Here is a 10983-nt window from a genome sequence, read left to right on the forward strand (position 1 = left end):
CCTTAATCAAATATTTTAGTAATAAATTTTCATTTGATTAATATACTTACCCAACTCACATCGTTTATTCCCTCCCGCCTCCCCGCTGTGGGGGGTATGGGGGTCTAAAAAAGTAGTGAGTTGGGCTTCGTGTAGAATGACAAGATGGCGGCATATGCGCGCGCATATGGAAGGCAGCCTCCCTTACGGGCTGGCCTGGATACCCTTACGGGTCTCGGTCACTCTTTTTTAGAGGCGTCTTCCTTGTTGCTAAGGGGACGCGTACAGCGGTATCAGCACTGAACTAGGGTTAATTGCTATATGTGAGTTGGGTAAGTATTAATCAAATGAAAATTTATTACTAAAATTTTTAATTTAATGGCAAACTTGGAGCTCAGATGACACCAGATTGCACCATCTGGGTTCTTTGGAGAAAATTTTTTTCCGGGGGAGCATGCCCCCGGACCCCCCTAGTAAGACTAGGCGCTTCGCGCCGTCGACTTTGATATTACTTACAAGTTTTCAGCCTTTTTTATATTTTTCAATTCCCATGCCTGATTGTAAATAGCTGTCAGCTATTGCAAGAACGGGTAAATTATGGTACATTATTAGGCAAAAAAAAAAAATAGGTGTGGTTACGGTAACATAGCCAAAAAAAATAGGGTAGGAAGGTAGGCAATCACTTTTTCTTTTTTTTTACTTTTTTTTCTAATGTGTACAAATTAAACTTACTTGACAGGGAAATAAATGTGCGACTCGGGCGATTTTGCTTTCATTGCGTTTTCTGCACTCGTTTTTTTTTTTTTTTTTTTGACAAATGTAATAAAAAGTTATAGGGTCGGCCCCTAAAAATAGGGTAGGTCGGGTTACCGTAACCACACCTATTTTTTTTTTAGGCCTTATCATTGTTTTTTTTTTGTGGTTTTTTTTGTATTTGCCAAGCACATCATTGTGGGGCTTTTAATCAGTAACATGCATCCGTCAACAATGTATCATCATTCATCCTTCAACATGTATCATAAATGGTAAGTATAAATATGTATACAACATTAAGACATAACAGACAGACGAGAGAGAGAGAGAGAGAGGGAGAGAGAGGGAGAGAGAGAGAGAGAGAGAGAGAGAGAGAGAGAGAGAGAGAGAGAGAGAGGCGGGGGGGTGGGGGTGGGTAATGATGGTGGTGGTATCCTTTATAATGTATACTTAATATCAAACGTTCCATGAACAAACTTCACCTCGTCTCGACTTATACAGTACTCACAATCTTCTAATGTACATTTCATTTTCCAATATACTATTCAAATCGTATCTATCACCATACTTATATTTACTAATACACATTTTTGCAATCAAAATAATGTGATTAATTACCTTATTATGTTGGCATATTTTATTAGGTTGATAACCAAACAAGACATCGTGTTCTGAGAGGTGCACATTTAATCCTGTATTTCTAAAAATATAATGGACAACATTTTCCCAAAAGCACGTCAACTTCTCACACTGCCAAAAAAAATGTTCAACATAATCAATGTGTTTACAAAATGTACATAATTTTGTTTCTCTAATTTTCATTTTATTTAATAATATATTCGTGGGATAAATATTATGTAAAATTTTCCATTGTAACAATCTCAATCTTTCTTCTTTTGTACATTCGCTTGCTAACAACCAATAATTGTGATCTAGTTTAACCTGATATTTATGTAACCAAAATGTAACAGCGCAAGGCTCGCTCGCTTTAGACTGGACTATCAGCATGCGAAATTTTCTCGCGGAAGGGTTAGTGATCACAGGGTTCCGCGTGTCAAGGTCATTATTGTGTTCGCCTGCTCGCGGGCTGGCTGTGTTTTTGCGAAGGGCAAGCGCTCGCACAGCGGTCTTCATTGCACCGTACTCAAAAAATCTGGAAGGACTGTATCCTATCTTTGTGCACAGCTGGTTAAAAGGAATCATATCTCCGTTATCCCAAATATCTTTCACCGTATCTAAGTGTGCTTCTATCCATTTTTTAAAATATAAGCTTTTATTTTTATACATCACATTTATATTGTTCCATAAACATTGATCACCAAAGCGATCTTCTCTCTCATAAATCAATGCTTTATTATGGATCCATTTTAAGAGAACTTCTTTCCAAAAGTTTGATCGAATGCATTCAATACCTTGAAACTGTTTCAGTGGTGTTGTGGCTTTAAAACAAAGTAAATTTCTTCCCAATACCTGATAAAGACTTTTAAATGGAATCGTTGTCCACGGTTCATATTTTCGTTGTTGAAGTTTTGCTGCCCATGTGAGTAAAAAAGAAGTCTGCATATCGTGGACGTTTATCATGTTAATACCACCTTCTTCCACCACATTACACAATACATTTCGTTTAACTTTTTCAAAGGCTTTTGTATTTGAGTACTTCCTTTTCCATAGAAATCTGAACAAAATAGTATTCAACTTATCGAGAACTTTAACAGGGGCAAGAAGCGCCTGCATAGCGTAAACAAATTGTGAGACTAAGAAGGACTTAATAATACACAATTTGCCGCTTATACTTAAATTCCTTCTTGACCATCTGTGAAAAATATATCGAAGAAGGTGAAAAGAATACAAAATATTTTTTAAATATGGAAAAAGTGAAAGCTAATTTAACATTTATGGACAGATTAATTGATGAAAATGGCTCTCAGATAACGACGCAAAAAGGTATTTTACAGGAACAAGTGAGATTTTACAATAACGTGTTTCATAAAAATGGGAATTTTGTTGAGGAGGATGCTGAAAGTAAAGTTCTTAATTTAAATATTCCTCAGTTAAATGACGAACAAAAATATGTTTTGGAACCTTATTTTACCGTGTTAGAAATCGGCAGGGTGCTGTATTTATTTTAAAAAAATGGTTCGTCACCAGGTTTAGACGGATTGACTACAAGTTTCATGAAATTTGTTTGGCCTAAAGTAAAAAGTATGGTGGTTAATTCCCTTCAAAATGTATTTAGAGTCGGTGAATTGTCAGATACTCAGAAAAGAGCAGTTATCACGTTGATTCAAAAGGGTAAAGATTTGCCGAGAGGTAGCCTTAAGAATTGGAGACCTATATCTGTAACCAATACAGATTATAAAATGCTGGCAAAATGTTTATCGCAGCGCTTATCTGGTGTTATTTCTGACCTCGTGTCAGAAGATCAGACAGGATTTATTAAGGGAAGAAAGGCAAGTAACTTGATTAGATTAATCGATGATGTCATTAATTACGCAAATGAAAGAAATCAACCCGGTATATTACTTGCCCTTGACTACGCCCGAGCCTACGATTCCATCTCAAAAGACTATGTGGTCTGGTCCTTTAAAAAATTATTATCATTGTTATTATTATTATTATTCAGGAGACTGGTGAGGGAGAGGACGAGGGTGTGACGGAGGAAAGCAGGGAGGGAACTCTGGCCGACCAGGTGTTTGAGAGTGTGTGCACCAAGCTGAGAGAGCTGTACCCCACACAGTGCATGGACCACCAGTGGTTACAGGTTGGTGTACCAACAATCAAAGGTGTTTGGTTATGCTCACAGAGGATGTGAGCAAGTGTTTCTGGTTGTGATGAATCAGGTGTTATAATAGGTAGGAAGGTCTTTCTTTCTTTATTTGGTGTTTAACGTCGTTTTTCAACCGTTCAAGGTAGGAAGGTCTTCAAATTGAGGACATTTTACTGACAGTTTGAACAGAAAACCTGAAAAAGCAAGGACTTGGGGGGGGGGGGGGGGTGAATGTGTCCTGTCCACTGTATTTGCAATGTCGGCTCCCAAAAATGCAGACTTTCTTTTGTTCCCTTGGCCTGTGAGATTGACTAGAATATCGCTGTCATGATAAAGTAGGGACACTGTTCACAGGTGTCGAGGGTGTCCTTTCATGTAGAGGTTATTCAATAGGTTAGTGTGGGGGAGGGAAGGGGGGGGGGGGAGGTTTTGCAATGTGGGTTTGAGCAAGAGTGTGGGTATTCAATCTTGAGACAAGTTCATTTGACTTGTGAGTACACAAACAAACTGAACGATATTTTAATGTTTTTGTGGGTGTTTTTTCTCTCTCTTGTGTGACTTGCACAGAGGACAGCGGAGGAACAGACCAGGCTGTGCCTGAAGCAGTTAAACGTGCCAGCAGAGCAGGGCACCACCCCCAGTCAAGGCACACCTGTCAGCCCTCCACAGGCTGGCACCACCCCCACCTCCCTCTCCCTGTCCCCACAACAGAGCCGACGTCTGCAGCAGACACTAGAGGGAGCAGCCACTGGCCAGGTGAGTTCTGCTCAGCTCTGTACTCCTTGCAACGCTGGATGTGTTTCTGCTTCACCTTCTTTGTAAGGCCAACGACAAGAAAGTTTTGTTTCCCCCTCCCGGCCCTGTGTGTCCTCCCTGACCCTGGAACTTGTTTTTTACTCTTCAAAATGACAACTTTCGATTCTGCAGACTTTATAAGGATTGTTACTCTTATACGACACCCAGGGGACAGAGTTCACACAATGTTTGGGCAATAAAAGGATATGTACTTACTTACCGCCTTTCACGCCTGGTGGCGTGTAGGGCAGCGACAAAAAAAGGATATGTGCACCTGTGTAAATAAAAAATAAACTTCAATCAAAACAAGGAAACAAAGTGAGGGTTCTACTTTTTGTGACGGCCTTGTTTTAGGAAACGTACATTTATTTTAATTTTTTGTACCTTGCCAGTTTAAGGGCAGAAAATGGCCGTTGAAACAGTTGATGATTCCAGCTTGAAGTTGGTCTCACCACCTTTTGTATTGTCGTGAACCAAAATATTATGCAGTGTAAATGGTACACTGTATTTCACAATGTTGCCTCTTGTCACAAGTTGCCTTTTGTTTCAGTCTCGGCCTGCTGACGGTCCTGCCTCCCTAGGGTCTATCAAGGACTCGAAGAGCGACACAGACCAGCAACAAGATTTGCTGACCGAGAGAGATGAAGTGTTAGCCCACCACAATGCGGCTAGATGTGACACAGACCAGACACAGAACTTGCAGACCAGGATGCACGAAGTGTTAGCTCAGCACAAGGCGACCATTGAGCGCCAGGACGCAACGTTGCGGCGAGCGGGAGACGTGCAGCGAACACTGGTGGCCCTCAACCAGCGCAGTCTGCAGGACCCCGCTGACCACCGGCTGGCCGCAGACATCGACAGCAGGCTGAGGGAGTACCAGGCGCTGCTTGACCGGGCAGACACCCTGCAGCAAGAGGTGTCACGCCTCGCACAGCTTCATGCATCGCTCGCCATGTCGCAGCCACATCAACCGCTTGCAGGTAAGAAAACAGAGGAGATTCCTGTTTAATGTTATGTTTTACATTCCCTCTTTTTGTAAAATGTTCCTCTTACAAAATCGGATACTTTGTGTGCAGCATCTAGGCTGGGGGAAGCTGAGAAAAATGTATATTTGCGCACTATAAAGAACCCTTGGCTTTTGCAGGGCAAAATTGTAAGATGTTAAAACAAAATGTCAAGCCTAAAATGAATGTGCTAAAAGGTAGCTCTTTCTCACTGTAAAGAGAAAGTTGATGGTCAGCAAGGGACGGCATAGTGACATCCCCTTAGTTACACAGGAAAAATTGTGCGAATCGCCGCTCACACACCCACACTCCCTTTTTCCTCTCGAGTTTAGTAGTCATCTGTTTTCATACCTGCTCCTCATGCTTCTTTGCCAGGGGCCACCACAGCGCCGCACAATCTTCTTCAGCCTGGTATCAAGCCCGCATTGCCCGTGCCAGGATTTGCACAGAGAGCCCAACCTTCACAGCTGTCGTCTGGCTTGGGATCAGCCTTTGTCTCGGTGCAGTCATCGTTCCCAGCTTTAACCAACATGAGACCCACCCTGGTCGCACCCTTCCAGTTTCCCTCAGGTTTGAACCAGCCAGGCTTTCAGTTCCAGGGCCCTGCGTTCTCTGCTTTCAGTGCTCCGTTGTCTGCCTTTAGCTGTCTGCCCACTACCTCTCTGGCTTCCGCTGGTGCAGGGAGCATGGCTCCGTTGTCCGCAAACTTCATGGTTCCCGGCTGTGTCAGACCTTTTGGCGGTCTGCCAACAACCTCTGTGCCGTCCAGTGCTTTGGGAACTGGGAACAGCTTTCCTGCAGCTACTCCGCCGCACAGATATTTCTCTCCCAGGTCTTCTTGTCCAAATTCTGCGGGATCTTTGGCCAACTTAACAACAACGTCTGTGGCTTCAGGTGCCGGAGGATCTCCGTTGGGAAGATCCGTTACCAGCAATGCAAGCATTTCACTGCGACAGGAGCTGAAGAGTTTGGTGAACCAAACCGTCCAGACCGCTGCAACACCAGTAAGGCAGCGCGACGAGGATGAGAGAAAACAGCTACAGAGTAACTGCGCCCCAGGGTTGTCGGAAGCTTGGGCTTTTGACACGAGCGACAAGGAGCCTGCCCTGCTCAGTTCCACATTGTCATCGCAGAAAGCCAGGCCTGGCGGTGGCACCACCTGTACCAGCGCCGGTGCCAAAGAGTGTTTGCAGGGAGGTGTCGGTGTAGCCGTCCGCAAGGCAAAGGGAGGTAAGTGTACACACTCATATTATTCATAGTTAATATTTAGAGCGCTGAGAGCACAGATCCCTGTGGGTTGCATTCTATAAGCTGTCATTATTATTATATGATATTATACCAGGGGGGACTCCATCGTTATTATATCGGCTTTACTGGGAAAGGGTAGTGGCATCACATGTCCATAATCAGGAGTGTACATATTCATTTTGTTAGAAGGCTGATTGGGTAAAAAGGAATCCATGTTTTGGGAAGACGAAGATGCGGTATGAAGAGGTATGAAGTATTACTATGGTTACAAATGTGAGGTATGAAGCATCACTATGGTTACAAATGTGAGGTATGAAGCATCACTATGGTTACAAATGTGAGGTATGAAGCATCACTATGGTTACAAATGTGAGGTATTAAGCATCACTCTAGTTGCAATGATGAGGTATCAAGCATCACTATAGTTACAAGATGAGGTATCAAGCATCACTATGGTTACAAGATGAGGGATTAAGCATCACTATGGTTACAAGATGAGGTATTAAGCATCACTATGGTTACAAGATGAGGTATTAAACATCGCTATGGTTACAAGATGAGGTATTAAGCATCAATATGGTTACAAAATGAGGTATTAAGCATCACTATGGTTACAAGATGAGGTATCAAGCATCACTATGGTTACAAGATGAGGTATCAAGCATCACTATGGTTACAAGATGAGGTATCAAGCATCACTATGCAGGGCTTCATTTACTAGTGCGCCATTGCACATTAAATCTGAAAATGTCCCGTCACAATTCCCTTCAGTGCGTCAAAGGGCGCATTGAGATTACGTACCACTGCGCCACCAAACGTACACTTTACATCGGATTACACACACTCACATGCACACACATACACACACACACACACACACACACGCACATATATATATATACACACACACACACACACGCACATATATACACACACACACACACACGCACATATATATATATACACACACACACGCACACACACACACACACTCACACTGATAACACGATATAGCGGTTAATTCTCAGATGGCACCATATTGCACCATTTTGCATCTTTGGTCAAAACGCGTACACTACAGGCCTCTTTGGCGCTTCTTGGCTTCGACTATGTCCCAACGGAATTTGGTTGAGGGGGACAAATGTCCCATTGCCTTTTTTTCCCAGGTTAAACCCTGACTATGGTTACAATGATGAGGTATCAAGCATCACTATGGTTACAAAGATGCGGTATCAAGCATTACTATGGTCACGACGATGAGGTATGAAGCATTGCAATGGTTACAATGATAAGGTATGAAACATTACTATGGTCACGACGATGAGGTATGAAGCATCGCTATGGTTACAGATACAGCCACTGCACCACGCATCCCACGGGGCTTTGTCTTCACTGCAACACAGCCGTCATCCACAAAGGAGAGTAAGAACACCGCCCCCATCACCACCACCACCCCCATCACCACCACCGCCCCCATCACCACCCCCACCACCAACAACAGCAACCAGAAGCGCCAGAGACCTGTGTCTCCCCCTCCCCCTGCCGTCCCGTCCAGCCCCACAAAACTAGCAGCTCCGGCCAAGACATCCCCTCAGGCATTCAAGGCACTGCTGCCGCTCAAACCCATCAAGGTTTGTATACAGTGGAACCCCCTTTGAAGACCCCCCAATATAAGACTCCCTCCAAGGGAGATAACTAGCCTTTTCTGTTCGGCAACACACAACTTAACGTTGGGCTTTTCTCGGAAACTATAAAAGTGACCGGGCTCAAATTTTATGTGAACGTGACTCATTGTGTTGTGAATAGCAATTTCTTCCTGTCCATCTGATGCCTCATATAATATTCAGAACTGCGAAAGTGACTCGATCGAGCGTTTGCTCTTCTTGTTACATGTGTTTTTATGTTTGTCTTGGAGTTGTAAAATGCGTCGAGCTGTTATTTTGACTTGTGGTATAGAAAAGTGAATTATTATCATTATCATCATCATTATTATCATTATCATCATTATTATTATTATTATTATTATTATTATTATTCAGGTGTCCACCAACCGGTACGCGGCGCTAGCCTCACTGGGGGCAGGCAAGCCTGACACAGACATCCAGGAAACTGCTCACCCTGTGTGCAAGTTGCTGTCAGCGTCTTTCTCTGCGTCCTCAGACAAGGTCAGGAATGAGAACATTTCTACTATTGGAGAATCACTCCTTGTGAAGTTCACTTGGTGTTTTTTATATGGAAAATGGACAGACTTTGCTGACTGTGGTGCTGATAGCAACACACGTGAATTCTTCCCTTTGAACCTCTCTAGGTGTTCATGTCTTCTCGTACATCAGGGTAAAGAAAACTGAAACATTTGTCTACATTTTGGGCTATAGAAGATTTGGCAAACCTTATTTCCTCTTTGACAATGTTTTATTTTCGTGTCTGATGCGTGCAGGCAGAAGAGGGAGAACAGACCAACCGTGGCCGCAAGACGGCAGCGAGCGACACTGAGGGGCAGGGCCTGAGCACCAAGAAAAGAAGCCTGGGGGCTGGGGACACAGGCCTTGAGCTTGGGTCGGACCCAGCAGAGGGAGACGCTGACGACTGGCAGGTGAGCGGTTCCAGACGGCACCGCAAAAGGGAGGGCAGGAGGAAGTCTACCCGCCAGCCTCAGCGCAAGCAAGGGTCCACCCCGCCCATGACCTCTGTCTCACGCAGCAGTCGCAGCAGTTCTTCCTCGTCAGAGACCAGAGGTTTCACCCCTGTGGGCGGCACTGGTTGGACCAGGTCAAGAAGCACAACGCCCACAGGTGTAACAGATAGCGGGGCAAGGTGCACAACGCCCACAGGTGTCACAGGTAGGAGCGGGGAAAAGTGCACAACGCCCACAGGTGTGTCAGCCTCAGTGTCCAGCTCACGTCGCACCCCACCTGTGGCGTCGTCTCGCGCCTCTCCTCTCCCCGTGCCTGAGAACTGGGAGGACGAGATTGACCCTTACCCTGTGAGGCGCGGCATGATCTCCTCTCACCCCACCCGCCTGGCCTGTTCCAGCTGGACCGACCCCCCATCCCCTTCCCGCCCCCTCCTCCCCGGGCCCCCCGCCCCCCTCAAGCCGGTCAGGACCAGGTGCGGGATAACCAAGCGACCCCCGTGCCTCATGTCCATGGTGGTGAAGCCGGCTAACCCAGAACTGTGCCGCATAGAAAACCTGGCGTCTGGCGCCGTTTGTAAAGATGGCCAGTCTGCCAGTATTGTTTCTCAAGTCAGCAACCCCTCAGCTAGTGCCGTGTCCAAAGACAGCACTTCTCCTCAAGTCAACAAATCCTCAGCTAATGCCGTGTCCAAAGACAGCACTTCTCCTCAATTCAACATCTCGGCCAGTGCCAGTGTTGTTCCCCAAGCAGACAACCCCTCGACCAGTGCCTTGCCTCAGCTCGATAGTTTCTCCTTCTCCAAGAAGCTGCCAGCGGCGTGCGATGCTGGGTCGGCTTCAGGTCGGCCGCGGCTCAACGTCAACAAGGGCTTCCTGGGACAGCTAATAAGCAACAACGAGCAGTCCAACTGGGGCCGCCAAAGCCCCACCAACAACAGGTCAAGGAGGAGCTCGCTCACACCAGGTACGTACTGACAAAGCCCCACCAACAACAGGTCAAGGAGGAGCTCGCTCACACCAGGTACGTACTGACAAAGTCCCACCAACAACAGGTCAAGGAGGAGCTCGCTCACAACAGGTACGTACTGACAGATGTCAGGCACCAGGAGGAACTCGCTCACACCAGGTACGTACTGACAGATGTCAGGCACCTGGAGGAACTCGCTCACACCAGGTACGTACTGACAGATGTCAGGCACCAGGAGGAGCTCGCTCACACCAGGTACGTACTGACAGATGTAAGGCACCAGGAGGAACTCGCTCACACCAGGTACGTACTGACAGATGTCAGGCACCAGGAGGAGCTCGCTCACAACAGGTACGTACTGACAGATGTCAGGCACCAGGAGGAACTCGCTCACACCAGGTACGTACTGACAGATGTCAGGCACCAGGAGGAGCTCGCTCACAACAGGTACGTACTGACAGATGTCAGGCACCAGGAGGAACTCGCTCACACCAGGTACGTACTGACAGATGTCAGTCACCAGGAGGAGCTCGCTCACACCAGGTACGTACTGACAAAGCCCCACCAACAACAGGTCAAGGAGGAGCTCGCTCACACCAGGTACGTACTGACAGATGTCAGGCACCAGGAGGAACTCGCTCACAACAGGTACGTACTGACAGATGTCAGGCACCTGGAGGAACTCGCTCACACCAGGTACGTACTGACAGATGTCAGGCACCAGGAGGAGCTCGCTCACAACAGGTACATACTGACAGATGTCAGGCACCAGGAGGAACTCGCTCACACCAGGTACGTACTGACAGATGTCAGGCACCAGGAGGAGCTCGCTCAC

The 10983-nt window shown here is 46.0% G+C and overlaps 1 protein-coding gene across 1 annotated transcript; it reads left to right on the plus strand.

Moving 5' to 3' along the window:
• The first annotated feature begins 4808 nt into the window (after positions 1 to 4808).
• Positions 4809 to 10156, plus strand: LOC138972042 (uncharacterized). Its single transcript, XM_070344882.1, has 5 exons — positions 4809 to 5274; positions 5674 to 6528; positions 7897 to 8177; positions 8586 to 8711; positions 8984 to 10156. The coding sequence occupies exons 1-5, from the start codon at positions 4809 to 4811 to the stop codon at positions 10154 to 10156; spliced, it is 2901 nt and encodes a 966-aa protein (XP_070200983.1).
• The last annotated feature ends 827 nt before the right edge of the window (positions 10157 to 10983 follow it).

The sequence above is a fragment of the Littorina saxatilis genome, linkage group LG7 (assembly GCF_037325665.1).
Source record: "Littorina saxatilis isolate snail1 linkage group LG7, US_GU_Lsax_2.0, whole genome shotgun sequence".
In the NCBI taxonomy this organism is placed as follows: domain Eukaryota; kingdom Metazoa; phylum Mollusca; class Gastropoda; order Littorinimorpha; family Littorinidae; genus Littorina; species Littorina saxatilis.